This window comes from Sylvia atricapilla, chromosome 3 (assembly GCF_009819655.1).
Source record: "Sylvia atricapilla isolate bSylAtr1 chromosome 3, bSylAtr1.pri, whole genome shotgun sequence".
Taxonomy (NCBI): Eukaryota; Metazoa; Chordata; class Aves; order Passeriformes; family Sylviidae; genus Sylvia; species Sylvia atricapilla.
In genome coordinates, this window is record NC_089142.1 from 102,063,228 (window position 1) to 102,079,940 (window position 16,713).

Sequence of the window (16,713 nt, forward strand, 5' to 3'; positions counted from 1 at the left end):
CATGTGGCAATCTTAAATGTTTTAAAAGTTCCAAGGAGCCCATCTGTGCATTTTTATTTGCATGAGAGGGAAGAAGGAATCTGACATCTCAATAATGATTTATTTCTTGTTTCCATCCTCATTTTACAAGGATTATGGCACGTTTGAAAACTGGGATTCAGTGTTGAGACTGTGTCAGTGGCACTGCTGGTGAAATGGAGCCAGTTTGATCCAAATTAACTCCTTATTTTTTCAACACTGTTTATTTCTCAAACCGATCGATGCAAATATGTTTTCCCATGTTATTGTTTTTATTGTCACAGTATCTAGGATAAGCAGCTGATGGTGAAATCCACATCCTCTCCTTTTATGGGTTGTTCACATGAGGAGGAGAAGAAAAGAGAGAAGAGAAACTTCCCAAAAAGTAGAGAAACAACCCTGGGAAGTTTACAGTAAGCAGAGGTAGATAAAGCTTGAAGCTGTAGTGTAGCTGTTCTCCCAAGAGAAACCTTTAACTGCTTCTCTCCATGAAATACAACCTCTGCTTTGAGCTAATGCTGCCCTGAAAGAGCATCACTCTTCTCCACACACTGGATTTTACAGCTTTATCAAGTCTCAGCACTTGAGCCCAAAGCTCCAGGTCCTGTGCACGCAGTCCAGACACTGATGAGGGCAGAGCAAAGCCTACGCTGGAGCTTTATTTCCAAAAAGAAGGAAAAGTAAGGAAAAGAAGAGCAATCTCTTTAGGGAAAACACCCTTTAGTAGTTTAATTGGAATGGCAAATGCAAAGTTAAAAAAAATGAATTAAAAAACCCCCCAACATCTGAAAGATCCAACAGTAGAATAAATAAATATACATACAGCAGTTCTCAAAATAGGAATATCTTAAAAAGATACAGCAACTCTCAGAAAATGCCTCAGAAGATGACAGACAATACTGACACCGTTTAAATATTTAGTAGTTTAATTTAAGAACATGCACTTTCTCCTCTTTATTTATTTCAGGAAAATATGGAGTCATGCTGTAAGCATGGGGCCATCTCTATTATTAGATTTCTTTTTTTTATTGTTCCTTTGGAAAAGTGTGATTTTTGCTGTTCATTCTACTGTCTTCAATTGCTGAACAGAGCAGAGTCCTGTGTCCCAAGTGGGAGCAGAGCAGCACGTGGAATCCTGAGGAGAATCCTCTGCTGCCTTGCTGGGAGAATGGAAAACCAAGTGGGATGTGTTTAAAAAAAACCCCTCATGTTCAGATTTGGCAACAGACAGACAGAATGCCTGCACTGAGCCTTGGTCTTCTCCTGCTCTTCTCTCCTCCTTGAAGCTCCTGTGAGTTCAGTGGGGTGTTTGCTCCCCTTGGCATTCAGATGCTGGGAAATGCTGAGGAGCAGCTCCTCCCTGCCCTGCAGTTCTCTGACAGCTGCAAAGCCCTGGGCTGCCCACAGCACACAGAGGACTTGGCATTTCACTGAACTCCTGAGATCTAACCCACACTGTCACTTCTCCAAGCGTTAACAGGGAAGGTCTTGAAGTTTGCACCTTTTAGATGATGGCTCCTCCACCTTCAGTGCCTCTGAGTTGCTGCAGTCAGCACTGCCCCTCTCCAGGAGCACAGTGATTCCAGACAGGAGGTACCCTCCACCTCCACTCATGGTCAGCTTCGGGTGGCTGCGATCTGGCAGGACCTTGAAAACAAATAAACAACAACAAAACACACACCTGAAAAAACCCACAGCATGTGGAGTCATTTCAGGGTAGGATGTAGATTTTTTTTCCCAGCCATAACAACAAACAAAAAATTTAAAATACTATTTTAAAATTTATTATTTAAAAATAATAAATACACAAAAGTGTATTTATTATTAAAAATAAATACACTTTGGGAAGTGTATTTATTTTTATCTGCAGGGGAGAATCCAGTTGTAGAAATCTGTAATAATGTTACTTCTTCATGACATTGCCCAAAAGTACAAAGCCAAGGTTTGAGACCCATGAAAGTGCTCAGGAGTGAGGTGCTCTGCAAGAAACCACAGCTGTTGTGCAAAGCAGCCTGAGGATTCTGTGATTTCACAGCACTGAGCCTTCCCTGCCAGCCACATCACACTTTTCTGTGCCTCCTCCCTGTGTCCAGGACACTGCAGAGCTGTTCTCACTGCAGCTGCACACAGGACTCCTGCTCAGGAATTACTAACCCTGCCACTGCCCTACAAATACTTCAACAAGTGTTTAATAAAATGCAAGAAAGTTGAGTCTTTTTCCATTGGAAATTGCTCCAGTGAAGCATTAAAGCTCCTCAGAGCACCCACTGCTCTTGGGTGGAGCCAATGGCTGAGGTTACACATTGGGTCAGACAGTCCAAGCTCCCCCCGTTTTCAGGGAATGTTTTGCTGCCAGGAATTGCCCTGCTTTGGGCAGATCCTCACCTGGTAGTTCCTCAGCCAGCTCTCAGACAGCTTCAGGTTGATGACTCCACCTCTTTCTCTCAGCTTGGTGTAACATTCTAACAGTGGCTTAGGAAAGAGCAGAGAGGAGGTCACACAGCAGAACTGGCACCACACTGAACTGCAGCAGCTGAAGGAACAGCCTGATTTACCTCTTTGTATTGGCAGTAGACAACAAAAGGCCTCGAAGGAGCAACAAATTCCAATAAAGAAAGTAACAAGGGTGTGGGATGAAACTTGCTGGCTACAATTAAGCTGCAAAAAAAGTTTCATGCACGTTAATTTTCTGCTGCTGGAAACCTACTCAGCCAGTGACATTTCCTCCTGCTTAGCACAGCAATCAATTACAGCCTGGAAGTGTCTCATCAGCATGTTTTCATTGCTCTGACAACTCCCCAAATGGAAAAACCAATCAAGACTTCCTACTGGCCTCATTAAGAGGCTGAAGCATTGCTCCCCAAGGTGCAGAATATTAAAAGCATTGCAGGAGCACTCCCTTCAGCTGTGTCAGGCTCCACACGAGTTCTCACCATCTAAGAAATGGCCTGTTGCTTGCTCTGTATTTTCCAAACACAATTTCAGTTTTGCGACTGCCAAATGTTGCTTAGAATGTGACCTCAGTTGTGACTCTTTAGACTGAGTATTCATTTAATAATTTTATATAAAAAGAATATTTAAAGACAGAACAAATCCTTACTAGGCACGACTTAAAATCTTTTAAAAAGAAACTGTGTCCTAAAAGCTTCATATTTTATCTCCATGCTCATTCTAACATCACACAATAACTTGGATCTACAGCTGGTTGAGATTCTCTGTCACTATCTCCAGTTTTAATAAAAAAAAAAAAAATCACTTCTGAACTGCAAGAAATGGTTGATAATTAGTGAAATGGTTATGAAGTTGTGCTGGTGCAGAAAGAACAGGCTAATTCAACTCCTCCTTCACAGTGCACAGAGCCTGCTGAGATGCCTCATCCATTTACATTTGTTCTCCAGGGGAATGTGCAGCACTGGGGCAGAGTTAAACAAAATTGATGCTCAATGGTGTAAATACAACAGAGACAGGGAGGTGAGATGGTTCTTTTCCAGTTGTTCCCACTTGGGTTTTTTGCCAGCCATGGCCTTGCAGACCATTTATTTCCAATGGAAAACTCAGAATTGTGCTCCAGAATGAGCCCAGCAGTGCCTTGGAAGGTTTGGAATGCTGCCCTGGCACTGCCAGGGACTCCAGGAAGGGAAGTGAGGGCTCAGAGATTGGGGAAAATCCAGTGCTGCATTTTCAGATGGCAGCACAGATTGCTGCCAGCAGGAGCCTGGCCAGGCACAGGATGGATGCAGGGGGTGAGGAAGGACAGGAAGAGGCAGAGGGAAGGAGATGCTCTAATTCTGGCATGTCCATGAGCAATTTTCTGCTTCCACAGTGCCAGGAAAATGGAACAGTCTATCTCTAAAGTCTTCTTTAAAAGAACACCAAACCCCCAGTGAATATCTTCCTTTTTCCCCTCAGTGGCCTGACATCAGACCTCAACTCTCATAAAAGGAACGGAACAAACAGATCCAGTCCAAACAATGTTTTATCACCCAACAGCACAGAGGGTGTAAATTTAACTGAAATTGTATCTTCTACATTCAGTCATAAAAACTGTTAAATTCAGGACCTGAAGATTTAAATTCAAATTTCTCCTGAAGTTGGTACCCACTTTTATCTAATGAACAGTTTTTCTTTACTCTGCCAGGGAGTCACAGTCTTTCTCCCCACCTCCATTGTTGAGCACCTTTTTTCCCTGTCCTTTCCCTGTTCCTCTCCTGCAAAAAATCCCCAAACCCTCCTTTTTCCTGTCTGTTTCTGCTCAGGTACAGAGTGGTTAATTTGAAATCAAGTATTCCATGCCAAGTAAATGTGCAGTAAAATTTATCCAAGCAGAACAGCTTCATTCCCAGTGAACCAATATTCTTTGGAGGAAAAAAAATTAATAGGAATGTCATTAACTAAATTAATGTTACCTGGTTAACTTGAATCCCTTCAGCATTTGCTAAGAACACAGGGAAAAAGTCACACCCACCAAATGCTCTTACACCATTCTGGAGCTCAGTTTCTAGGAACATATTGATTGTATTTGTTTTAAATTTATGATATTAAATCTGTGTGCTGAATTGTTCCTGGGGAATAACTGATCCTGGCTAAAGCAGGTAAAATAAAGTTATGTGGTGGGGTTTTTTTCCTGTGTAAAAAGGAAATGAGTTTCTTAAAATATAATAACCAAAACAAACCACCCCAGAACAATAAATTTAGTTCCACTTTAATGAACTCAGGTTCTACTTTGCCAATTAGAATCCTGTGATTTTTTGGCAGTCACTTTGAATTACATTCTACCTGAATTCTGGTTTTCTTTGGATAGATTTTTAAACATTTTTTAGTATTTCCTTGTATTTAGTTAACTTGTAGATCATTTCAAACCATTTAAATGAAAGAAAAAAATCTCCAGCAGTGCCTTCTGTGCCCTCAGTTCTCTGCTCCATCCCATGGCCCCCAGGGTCTGGGTTATTTAATATCACTAACTTGGGAAGATTATTCCCAAACTGTGACAGACTCACCCATCAGCATTCTTCTCTCTCAGCAAAGCTGCAGCTTCTTTCAGCTTTTTCCTTCTCTCCCACTGTTTAATTTGCTTTTCTCGAACCTTTGAACAACAAAACAAACAGTTGGCACATTAAACTGCTAATTATTATTTATCAAATCATTATTGCCTGGACTGCATTTTCTTTTTTTTTTTTCCTAATCTTAATGTAAGACAAAAGACAACTCCCAGAGTTCCTGACTAAGCTGCTAATTCAGACAGCACAATTTTATGTGCACAGCCATAAAACTGAACTGGAACAGCCACAATAAACATTCTTACATTGTCTTTATTTTCTTTTTCCTTGTTCTCTTTACATTCCACATCTCCAGCAGCGATGTCCACGGCGTCCTGCTCTTCTGCTGGGCTGATCTCCATGGGTGCCTCAGCAGCAGGTTCCTCTGTCTCCTGCTGCTTCTCCTCACTCAGGCCATTGCTCTCCTCTTGCAGCAGGGCACTCTCCTCAGCCTCTGCCCTGAGTGTCCCACACAGGAGATTCTGCACTTGGCTCAGAGGAAACTCGTGGAGATTATCAAAAAAAGCTTTGGGGAATCCAAAACAGCTGGTGGCAGCTCTGACAGGGCCTCCTCCTGGGTACATCTGAATGATGGAGCCGTAGCCTGTGGGAGGAAAAGAATAAATTAACCCATTAAAAAGCCAGAATTCTTAAAATCTTTTTCTTAAAATTCTTTCTAAGATGTTGAAATGAAGGCTCCGTTTAAGAAAAAGGAAGTAAACTGCCTGCTCTTAATCAAACCATCAAAATGAGGAAGCTGTGGAAATATGCCTCAAGGTAGAAAACCTTCATTGAAAGGACAAGTTACTGAAATGCAGGAGGTTTGTTTTTTTTTTTTTTTTCCATGTGGAAAAAATTCAAAAAAAATTTTCCCATAAAACTCCATAAATATTTGTTTCATACACAAATACTCCATGATATGATATTCCATATAAGGGAGCATTTGTGTAGTAAACATGTATTTAGGATTAGCTTAGAACATATAAGCAGTGACCAATTGCTAGAAAAGGCTAATTTAATAAAGAATTAAAGGCAAAATTGATACGCTTTCTGTTACTTATTTAAGGAGTTGCTTGGCTAAAACCCAAAAGTGAATTTAAAGAGCTTTATCAGGCAAAGAATTTCTTCAATAAAGAAGAAAGGAAAGAGCTAAAGGAAGAGTTGTGAGATGTTAAACACCCAAAAAGTAACTTTTCAATAGTTCATGAAATTGTATCTTATTTACTCCCCGTGGCCCAAAAGTTGCTGAAACAAAACCAAGACACATTAAATCTGGTGCAGTAAACAAGAGGAACAGCAACATTTCCAGTGCTGTCAGGATTCCAGTGGCATTGTTCCTGTTTTCTGCCATTCACTTCCCTGGAATTCCAGGCGTCTGGGAAGAATCTCCACACAAACTCCTCACAGCTTTTTCTAAACTCAGTGTGAAGAGAGGACCTAAGACAGATCTACACACAAGGCTATTAATTGAATCAAAATTAGTTCTATAAACAATTATATCTATTGTAATTCTCAATTTCTTTATGGTATTGAAAAAAAATAACTCCAACTGATGCAAGCGCTTTCCCCAGCGGGAAAACCCAAGTTTCTGCTGGAATGCTGGAGGTGTGCAGCCCAGCTTTCCAAAGGGAGCACTCTGGAGCCCTGCCTTTCAGCAGGTGTGTTTCCCATGGCCCACACACAGGTGTGTGCAGGGCTGGGGTGCAGCTCACCCCCCATTCTCTCCATCACAGCCCCCAGCACCAGCCCTGCACAGGTTTCCATCACTATCATCTTGTTGCCAGCATGGATGTTTCCCAGAGTCAGCATCTGAGCCAGGGTGTCGTATCTCAGGTGGCTGGAAGACAAGAGGGATTGAACAAATATCAGTTTAATTAGACATGCTGCCTTACTAGCCCAGGAACCTGCCAAAAAAAAACAGCTGGATTACAGGTAGATAAAAAAAACCCAACCCATCAGTGACCTTCATTGCCAGCACACAAACAACTTCTAATTAAACATCTGATCATGAAGTTCTAGGAAACATAAATTATTTACTATATGTGAAGTTCATATATAATGAAGTTTTTCTGATAATGAAGAACTGGAGCCAGCAGGAAAGAAGCCAGGAAAAGCAAAAGCAGGACAAGCAGGTGGGTGCACATATCAGAGTGGACATCCTGTGCTGTGCCACTCAGAGAAAGTGCTTTTTTAATCTTGGTTTTGTCTCTGACATGTCAGCTTTGTAAAGAACAAATGGTAAGGATGCATTTCCTGATGCAATAATGAATCCCTTGTGGTTTTCACCTGTTTTGCAAGAGCAGCACCTGCAGCCCAGCACCAAAACCCTTGTAGGGACAGCTGCACAAATTACAACTTACAACTCATCTTTAATAGTAAAAGCAGTGACAGAGATGGTGGAAGGAGAAGGAAAAAGGGTTGAGAAGCCTTAAATAACATATATTTGAAGATTTAAAATCTCAGCATCTTCGATCTACTATTCCTACATTAAAACGATGTATCAGCCCACCCTTAATACCTGTAATAATGTATCTCTTAGGTGAGTGAAAATCAAACAGGGACACATCTCTCTAGTCATGGCCTCCTCTGACTAACTCCAAAGTGACCCACAGGTTTTTAAATAAACCCTGGAGATTCTCACTGAGGATTCTGAATCCCTGAATTTGAATTTTCACAACTACAGCTGTAGTTATGAAATGCTTAAGCAGCTAGAAAATAAAAAGGAAAGGTCTTGAAATGACACGTGTCTTTTGGATAATTAGAAAAAGATGTTAAAGCATGTAAGAAAGAGAAGGAAGGTGAGTTTTGTACACTTTGGTCCAGTGCAGGTATTTTAAAAGTATTAAAGGACCTTTCTGTTATCATTTGAAAAAAGAAACTTAATGAAAACTCACTTAATTTTTCCAGGTTCCCTTGCATAATACATGGTTGAAAGGATGCGAGTGGATGGTTTCACAATTGTAATAATTGCCTCATACCTGTAAAAAAACCCACAGGAATGGTCTTAATCTCAACAATTTAGGGAATTAGAGTATTAGAGTATTTTTCACATTTTTTAGAGTATTAGAGTATTTTTCACATTTTTAAATCCACTTACTTTTTTTTCTTCTTCTTTATGTATTTATCTTGAGCAAATTCTGTTTTGTCTCTGAATGTTGTACTGTTCTCTATTAACTGCTGAACTATTTCCTTGGAAGAGACAATTCAGTTTTGTTACAGCTAGCATTGGTTTCTCATTCACTTAACAGACAGCATTCTTTTAAACAAACACTGAACATATTTTCTTGCAGTAGAGGCATGTATACCATGAACTTCTCCTGACACTGATGGGTAGCAATTCAATCACATGGTTTTGCATAAAAATCCTAGAACTGAAAATGATTATCCTGGAATATTCAGTAATATTTTGTTTAATCCAACTCTCTCTTTGGGTCTGATTCCAGCATTCCTGAGGGTCTCTTTTCTCCCTGTTTCATGGAGTTCCTCCCCTCTGCTCTGGTTAATCACTTTCAGCCTCATAAATTTTTTTAGCCTCACAATTTTTTTGGTACTACTGTACCAAACTCCTTAGCATTTATTACTTCTTGCAATACTCCTCCTGATTTTTTTCCTTCTCTAGCTCCCAGGTCTTCCTATAATCCCAGTTTGGGTTTCCTGGCCTCTTTGGTCCCCTTTGCCAACCCAATTCTTTCTCCTGCTTTCAGATTCCAGCTGGGGAAATCTTTGGAACCTCCAGCAAAACCAAACTAATCCATCAGGACTCTCCTTGCTCCATGCCAGCAACACAAGAACAAAAATGCTATTTTTGGGTCTGTGATCCAAGTAGTTTACCTGCTAAAATTATGGGTTCTATCAAACATGGAGGGGACAAATGAAAAAAAAGGATTATTTTCAATTTGGACACTGCAGCTCCCCTTGTGCTTTAAAAACCTGCTCAAAAAATAGAGTGGGGCAAGTGCTCCTCACTTCCTATTGCTGTTTCTCAGGCCATTATTCCTTCCAACATTTAACATCTGTTATTAATGATTTGAAACAGAATCTCTTCCTTTTTTTGCTTTATTCTAGGAAAAAAATAAATTCAGTGTCTTGTTTGTTCAGGTTGCTTTGTAGGAGGGTTTTTAATGTTCCAGTAAAATTTACAGTGAGGAAACGGGGAAGTACCCTGCATCACCGAGACATGCCATTCACAAACAGGAATTCAGATTTCAACAGACATTTAGGGAGGAATGATGATGTAGCTTAAAATGAATATTCAGAAATATAAAATGAATATTTCATTCCAGAAAGCAGAGTTAATAAAAGCACAGAAGAAAATAAAAGAGTTAATAAAAGCACAGCACAGACATGGTGAGGAAAGCCAGAGGGATCTTCTGCCATGGCCAGTGAAAACAAAGCCCACCAAAGCTGATTAACACATTCTCCTCCAAGAGATAACACAGCCAGCAGCACAACCATGGAAATAGAAGAACCATCCCAAACTCCCTGGAGCCAGCAGGCAAAAGCAAAAAAACTGCTCCAAAAGAGCAATCAGGAGAGGAACTTGGTGTAAGCAGGAGCAATTCCCTGGTTTTATTAAAAAGGGTGAACCAAAGACGAGAGAGGATTTTGCCTCACAGCACCTGCAGGACAGAGCTGGCTGAATGCTTTAGTAACAATTTAGGATGGCTTAAAGAAGCCTGGCTTTATGAAAGGTGCAGGCTTAAATGCCAAGCCCTTTTCCAAGGGAACAGAACTGGTTTTTTGGGGATACTCTCAGTTTTCCAGGTCGAGATAAAGCAGCAGCAGCACCCCTGTCTGGCAGGCACTGCCTACAGGCACATTTGTGTTACTTGTTAAGGTTTTTGTTCGGCCATAATCTTTTCCTACGCCTTGGACAGTTTGATCATTGCATAATTCCAATACCTCTGTAATACAGAAATAGTGTTTTGAACCTTATCCACAAGCAAAACCAAATGGTGATTATGTGAGCTCTACTTTTTTTTATCTGTTATGACTTTTGAGGCCATAAACATTTATTCTTTACTCTCCTCTGACAAAGTTGCCAACCTCACATAAAGTTTTCCCTGAAAACAGCCTCAGCATTTTTGTAAAACCAAAAAATTGACCAGAAGAACAAAGAAAAAGCACCGAAATCAATGCACAGATAAAAGAATAACCTTTTTTTCAGGAACTAAAACAGAACCATCAAGGTAGCACAGAAATGACACCAAAACCTTTATTTTTACCTGTCCTTTAATACCCTTGTCCTTCAAAGCCTTTATGTCATCATGAGTGAGTTTTTGAGACTTCCCATCGTCAACTATGTTACGATTGTCTGTCCCTGCTTCCTTTGCTTCTAAAGGAAAAGGACACAGACTTGTCAAAGCTACCTCCAAAAAAGTGGGAGAAACACAGGACTTTAGTGTCACAGAAAAGCAGATTTCTCGTGGTTAAACACACATTTTTTCATGGCCTTGCAAAGTGCAGCCTAAGCAAGGAAATGTAATAGGTGAGGTAAAAACTTGTTGTGAATAAAATCACCCAGGCTAAGGTTCAAATCTTCTCCCACATTAAAAAGATGATTTGTTGCAGGAGTGATGAAACCCCTGATCAAGACAAACCCTTGCACTTTTATGACAGAAAGAACATAAGCAGCATGAAGTTCACAAATGATTAATAGAAAGCTTTCCCAATTTCTCTGGTATCATTAGAGAGACAAATCAATCTGAAATAGTTCTCCCAACTGCCAATCCTCTGGGATACCTGTGGTCGTCTCTTCCACCTCTTGCTTTGGCTGGAGGTTTCCACCACTGGTCACTTCAAACGTGGTTCCATAAATGTGTCCAATGGCATTATCCAGGTAGAACCATTGCTTCTCAAAAATGATTTTTCTGAAAGAAAAGTGAGTAACACTTAAAGCATTCTTTTCACTGTACCTGAAACCCACTATTCTTGAGCCTAAACAATAGCTTTATGTATGACTTTTTCACCTATATCCCCGAGGAAAAGCAGGACAAGCACAAAGAGTGAAATTAACCACAAAACCCACATTAAACTGGTCAGAAAAAGAACAAAGACCTGAAACAGACCATATACCAGGAACCTCTTTTTTCAGTTCAAAAGAACCTTCAAGGCTATGGCACTTTTCAGCATCATTTTTTGACAGAGAAGATCAGAAAGATATTAAATCCAAGCTGGGTCACGCAGAGTAGTAACAAAAAGATGAGCCTGGTCCTGTATTTTGCAAAGTTCCTTCGAAATAACATTTGCCACAAGACTGTTGTTGTGGAGAAAACAGACAGCAGAGTGTGTCTTGTAATCCTGGAAATTCTTCATTAATAAAAAATATTAAAATTTACCACCCCTTTCATTTGGTAGCACCAAGGCAAATCAAAACCCAGGATGCACAAAGCCTTTAACTTTCAGGCTGACCAACAAGGGCTGCCTTGCCATCCCTGGAAACACCAGTCTTGGCAAATACAACAGGTACCAGCATCTAAAGCCACATCCACATTCAAGTCAAAACTTGCCAATACAAGCCCTAATTATGCAAATTATACTCATCACTAATTCTGAACTGCAGAATTTTCAAACCAGTCTTGTTCAAGCATAACACCTTTGGATCTCCACCCTAATGAATCAGATATCTGGTATCAGATACCTGTTACCAGCTTCTACACACTGCTCTGTAAAATCGCTGCCAGGGGAAGAGCCCAGGCTGTGTCCAGCGATTTCGGCATTCCCTGCCGGGCTGCAGGCGCTCTCCTGCTAGGCCAGATTTCTCTCTGGGAGAAATAAACGGGAGATTTTTCATGGCACCCTTTGCGCAGCAGGAATTCTCCACAATCCTCCTCCAGCCGTACAGCGCTGAGCACGCTCGGGACAATTAACAATCCCAATTAGCACGGCACGGAAATCACCACGGCCACCTCTTCAACCGGCATCAGCTGGACACCGACAACGCCGAAACCCTCTTAAATCTCTTTCAAAGTCTTACCAAAACGCGGCCAGGACATCTGCCGGGTTTAAGGGAGGGGGTTTGCCACAGGAACCGAGGCAACATTAAAACCTCTCCCAGGAGCCTCGCCTGGCGCGGCGGGACCGGGATGGGGACCGGGACCCGCCTCCCTCGGCCGGGGCCCGCCACAGGCGCACCGGGGATGGCGCCGGCGCCGGGCACGAAGCTCGGCCGAGGCTCCGAGCGGCGCCGGGAGCCTCCCGCGCTGCGCTCACCTGCGGCGCAGCACCGACACGGCTTTGAAGACGTCGCCCCGCTTGAGCACGGCGCAGTCTCCCTCGCGGATGCGCGGGCTCGGGCCGCGCTCCATGGCCGCCGCTCGCGCCGGGGCAGTGCGCAGGCGCCGGGCCGGCCGCGCGTGCGCACCGCGGGCGGCGGGAAGGCGCCCTGAGGCGGCGCGGCCACGGCCCGCACGGAGCCGCCGTCTGCAGTGGGGCCGCTTCTCTGGGAGGCGGCGCTGGTTTAAATTCAGTATCGCCTGGGGAAAATTCTTTCCCCAGCCTCGGATTGCCGTGGGAGATGAGCAGGGAGTTCAGAGGCAGGGGATGCGCCCGGGGCAGAGGCTTCCAGGGGTGGCGAGGAGGATGGAGAGGAGGATGGAGAGGAGGAGGAGGATGGCGAGGCAGAGGACAGAAGGGAGAGCCCAAAAGGATGCCCGAACCCGGTGAGCCAGCCATGTGCTTGTCCCTTATGTGCTTTCTGAAGCCATTGTCCTGTTCTTTAAAAAGAGCTGTGCCAGGCAGTTACAGCACAGTTTGTTTGTCTCCCGTGGTCAAAAGAATCACTGAGAATAAAAGTTGCAAAATTGCGCTATCCATGTTCTTTCAATCCGCGTTATTTTTTTTTTTTTTTATTTCCTCCCTCCAGCAAAATCTCGACTAGTCCAATCAACGATGGACCAATTTATTCCCTATAAAGGCTGGAAACTTTATTTCTCTGAAGGTATCTTTAGACCAAACTTTCATGCAGCAAGTATTTGAATGAATTTTTTTCTAAAATTAGTTACATGTAGTGTTAATAGAGCTATAAGTTCAATAAAGTTATAAGTTCAATATAAGAACCAAAGCTTCATACATAAAAACAAAAATACAATAAAGGCTTCACTTCTTGTGATACACTAACTTTTGTGATCATTACTGGGACACTGTGGAGATTTATCATCTTCCTTAGTTTTGCAATGCAGAAAAACAATGGAAGAAAAATTACCTGTTTATGTATTTTATGAAGTGGGAAGGATTATTTTCTGTCACTAACGTGGTGTGTTTCTAATTAGTTTACAATGACAAGTCTCCTTTTGTCCAGAAGACTCAAGCCTTTGAAAAGTTCTTCATGCAGCGTATTGAGCTTTATGACAAGGTAAAAAAACATATGAAAACACATAAAAAGCCAAACATATCCCACCCCAACGACCTGTTGTTGATACAATGACACTACAAATTTTTAGCAGGGTTTTTTTCTATCAAAAGTAACTCCATCAGAGACCTGAACCATTTAGGACGTGATTTGGTTGTTTTGCTTCTGATTTGAAGTGTGTTTTATGGTTTATCTGTTTCCCAGGATGAAATAGAAAGAAAAGGAAGCATCCTCGTGGATTATAAGGAGCTCATCCAGGACAGAGAGCTGACTAAATCCATACCAAACATATCTGCTGAGCTCAGGGATATGCCTCAGAAAATACTGCAGTGCATGGGGCTGGCCATTCATCAGGTAAACACCAGGCTCTGATACATGGAAGCAGAACCCTCACAACAAGAAAGAATCTGTGACACTTAGAGGCAATTATGTTACAAATTCCACATCTCTTGTGTTTTTCTGTCTTGGGGGAAATCACTGTTTATTTAAAACTCAGATCCTTCTATCTCTCCCCTTCCTGTGTGACCAACAAAACCGCATTTTGAGTTGCATCTTTGCTTCGGTCGTGGTGCATTTTGCTTCTTCATCACTGGAGAAATCGGCTAAATGTAGTTCTGACTCCTTTGTCTCTCGCTTTTGGGAGCTCTGACTCCTGTGGACATCTGTTGCCCCCAGGTGCTCACCAAGGACCTGGAGAGACATGCAGCAGAGCTGCAGGTGCAGGAGGGATTGCCCCTGGATGGGGAGCCCATCATAAACGTGCCTCTCATCCATGCCAGGTAAGGCCTGCTGGGCACTTCTTCCCCAAGGAAAAGAGTTCTTTCCCTGTTTGTTTCCTGGTTAATCCCTGCCATTGTCCAGGCATGGTGAAGGTTTACATGTTTATGGGAAAACTGTGAAGCTTTTCCAGAAAGGACACCCTACATTTTGCTTTTTTCCTTCACCATGACTTCATGTCCTTGTGAAGAAGAAAGTGAAACAAGACCTCCTTATAAGCTGAACAAACAGCTTGAACTAGAAAAATTTGTTAGTAGAGAAGTGGCTTAGAAGAAGAACAATTATTCTTCAAAACATGTATTGGTTAAAAGCAGAATTATTGAAATTTCTGTTGACTGGAGAAGCTAATGAAACAAGTCCTTAGAATTTTTTTCTTTATCAGAACTAATAGCATCTCATACTTCGAGGGTCTGAGGGAACTGGGTGTGTAAGCTCTATTGGAGTTCAAATTACTATTTAAAAAAGTATTTTCTTTTTAATTATTGTTTTTAACTCCCTGCTGGTGGTGGCAGAGCTGTAATCAAACTTAATAAAACTTTGGCCCTTCTGTGTGGGAGTCTTTATCTGAAACTGTGGAAAGAGACAGTTATGGATGACCCTAAAGTGTTGCTAGGCCAGAGGTGTCACTGCATAAACAAACTACTGTTTGAGGTCAATTCATGTGAAGAATACTGAATATTCTGCTGCTTCCTGGAGCAGGAATCAAAGGCTGTGCCACGGGTGCACTGAAAAAAACACTTTGTTTTTTTCTGGATACCGTTTTTAATTGGGAGGAGGAATTTTTATTATCTGTTTATGGCTGGATGGGTTTGGGGGCTGGTTTTTGTCCTCATTTGCTGTGTGCTGATGCAGGGTGTACAACTATGAGCCTCTAACCCAGCTGAAGAACGTGAGGGCCAACTGCTACGGCAAGTACATCGCCCTGCGCGGCACCGTGGTGAGGGTGAGCAACATCAAACCCCTGTGCACCAACCTGGCCTTCACCTGTGCTGCCTGTGGGGATGTGCAGAGGGTCCCTCTGCCTGATGGCAAGTACACCCTTCCCACCAAGGTGAGCCCAAAACAGGGGACTCAGTGCTTTTTTGTGGTGTTTGCCACAAAAAACACCACCGTGGGTGCTAAAAAAATTAAAGTTTTTAAAGCTAGGTTAAGCAGCTGACACACTGAAAAGTAAATAAATATACCCTGCAGCTTTTCTTCTCACCCTTGTTACTTGTAAAAAATGTATGCTGCTGGGACAGGATATATGGCAAAAATATGTAGAAATTCCCTGAAATATGGAAAAAATATTGTCTCTTTTAATTTCCATTTCACCAGTTATGTTTAAAAAGACCTTTCCACCTTGCTGTGGTGGTTTTCTATGCTTAACATTGTTTGGGGGTTTTTTGTCTTTTTGTTTTTGTTTGTTTGGGGTTTTTTTGGGTTGTGTTGTTTTGGTTTGGTTTTTTTGGCGTTTGTTTTGTTTAGAACTTTCTAATTTAATTTTACTTTTTGTTATCTGGACTTAAGGAGTCATTAGACAGTGCCTGGTTATTCTCAAACTAGTTCACTGAGGGGATCAGACAATTCACCTGTATTTGCTCTAACAGCTGTGAGTTAGAGTTCAGGTGCCTGTGCTTGATAGATGCTCATTAATTATGTACATCCTAATTTGTAGCTCTAATTGAACTGGCTGGGGTTTTTTGCCTGGAATGATGCTGGATTATATTCCTTTGGTTGGTTTTGGGGTGGGGTTTTTTTGTGTGTGTGGTTTTGTTTTGTTTGTTTGTTTTTAAATCAAACAAGGCAGTTTCACCTTAGGAGTTCAGAACAGGCAGGGAATGAATCAGAATTCCTGTTGTTGCAGTGCCTTGTTCCCGAGTGCAGGGGCAGGTCGTTCACAGCTGACAGGAGGTCTCCTCTCACCACCACAGTGGACTGGCAGTCTGTCAAGTAAGCACAAAAATGGGATGTGACAGGGCACTCAAATAGTGACAGGAGTGTCAAAGCGTGTGATTTTAATAATCTTTTTCTTTTGTAGCAAGCACTGTCCATTTGTATCACAAAGTAGTTGTTTTATCCAAGCACTGTTATACTTTGTAACCTGCCCTGTACTGGTAATCTGGAAATTCCTTCTGCCCCTACCCAGCTCTTGGAGGGATGCTCAGTTTGTGCTCCTTGCTTTCTTTTCTCAATCATTTCTAATTGCATCTATGATTTCATGGTTCCCTTTAACGAGCTGTAAATCAGCTAGAAAAGCCCTGTTAGGTTATATTGCTGTGCCACTTGACCTGAATGAGCTGGAAGTAAACTGGAGGGTTAAAAATCTTAGTTCGAAGTGATATTCATGTAAAAACTCGTGCTGTTGTAGCAGAGGGCACTGTTTGTCACAGCTGCTTTGGGAAAGCTTGGCTTGGCTTCCAGGGAATCTCAGAGCTGTAACTCTCACAAACAGAGAGTCAAGTACTCTTCTTGTTATGGTCTGAGAAATTCCTTGGGGTTTTCCAGGCTTGGCATACTTATTAAGAATTCATGAGGGCTGTAATGTCTGAA

General features: G+C 42.0%; 2 protein-coding genes across 2 annotated transcripts in view; one reads left to right on the forward strand and one right to left on the reverse strand.

Annotated features, from left to right (window-relative positions):
- Positions 1–470: 470 nt before the first annotated feature.
- On the reverse strand, positions 471–12,367 carry TRMT6 (tRNA methyltransferase 6 non-catalytic subunit). The gene is made up of 11 exons (XM_066316448.1): positions 12,267–12,367; positions 10,797–10,924; positions 10,280–10,389; positions 8,152–8,243; positions 7,949–8,032; positions 6,767–6,891; positions 5,321–5,658; positions 5,016–5,101; positions 2,574–2,676; positions 2,404–2,490; positions 471–1,665 (listed from the first exon to the last, which is right to left on the reverse strand). The coding sequence occupies exons 1-11, from the start codon at positions 12,359–12,361 to the stop codon at positions 1,492–1,494; spliced, it is 1,422 nt and encodes a 473-aa protein (XP_066172545.1). The 5' UTR covers positions 12,362–12,367; the 3' UTR covers positions 471–1,491.
- Positions 12,368–12,534: 167 nt separating this feature from the next.
- The window catches only part of MCM8 (minichromosome maintenance 8 homologous recombination repair factor), a 341,212-nt gene continuing 337,033 nt past the window's right edge, over positions 12,535–16,713 (forward strand). The window contains exons 1-7 of the mRNA XM_066316443.1: positions 12,535–12,715; positions 12,919–12,993; positions 13,325–13,407; positions 13,609–13,758; positions 14,080–14,183; positions 15,034–15,232; positions 16,028–16,113. Of these exons, the coding sequence (XP_066172540.1) occupies positions 12,571–12,715; positions 12,919–12,993; positions 13,325–13,407; positions 13,609–13,758; positions 14,080–14,183; positions 15,034–15,232; positions 16,028–16,113 (842 nt within the window). The 5' untranslated portion in view covers positions 12,535–12,570. The remainder of the gene's footprint in view (positions 12,716–12,918; positions 12,994–13,324; positions 13,408–13,608; positions 13,759–14,079; positions 14,184–15,033; positions 15,233–16,027; positions 16,114–16,713) is intronic.

Excerpts from the sequence above, each read along its gene's own strand:
- TRMT6 (XM_066316448.1), bottom strand. The coding sequence starts at position 12,361 with ATGGAGCGCGGCCCGAGCCCGCGCATCCGCGAGGGAGACTGCGCCGTG. Across the intron at positions 5,659-6,766 it reads TGTGATGGAGAGAATGGGGG|GCTACGGCTCCATCATTCAG; the intron begins GTGAGCTGCACC and ends TTCCTCCCACAG. Across the intron at positions 2,491-2,573 it reads TCTACTGCCAATACAAAGAG|CCACTGTTAGAATGTTACAC; the intron begins GTAAATCAGGCT and ends CTCTTTCCTAAG.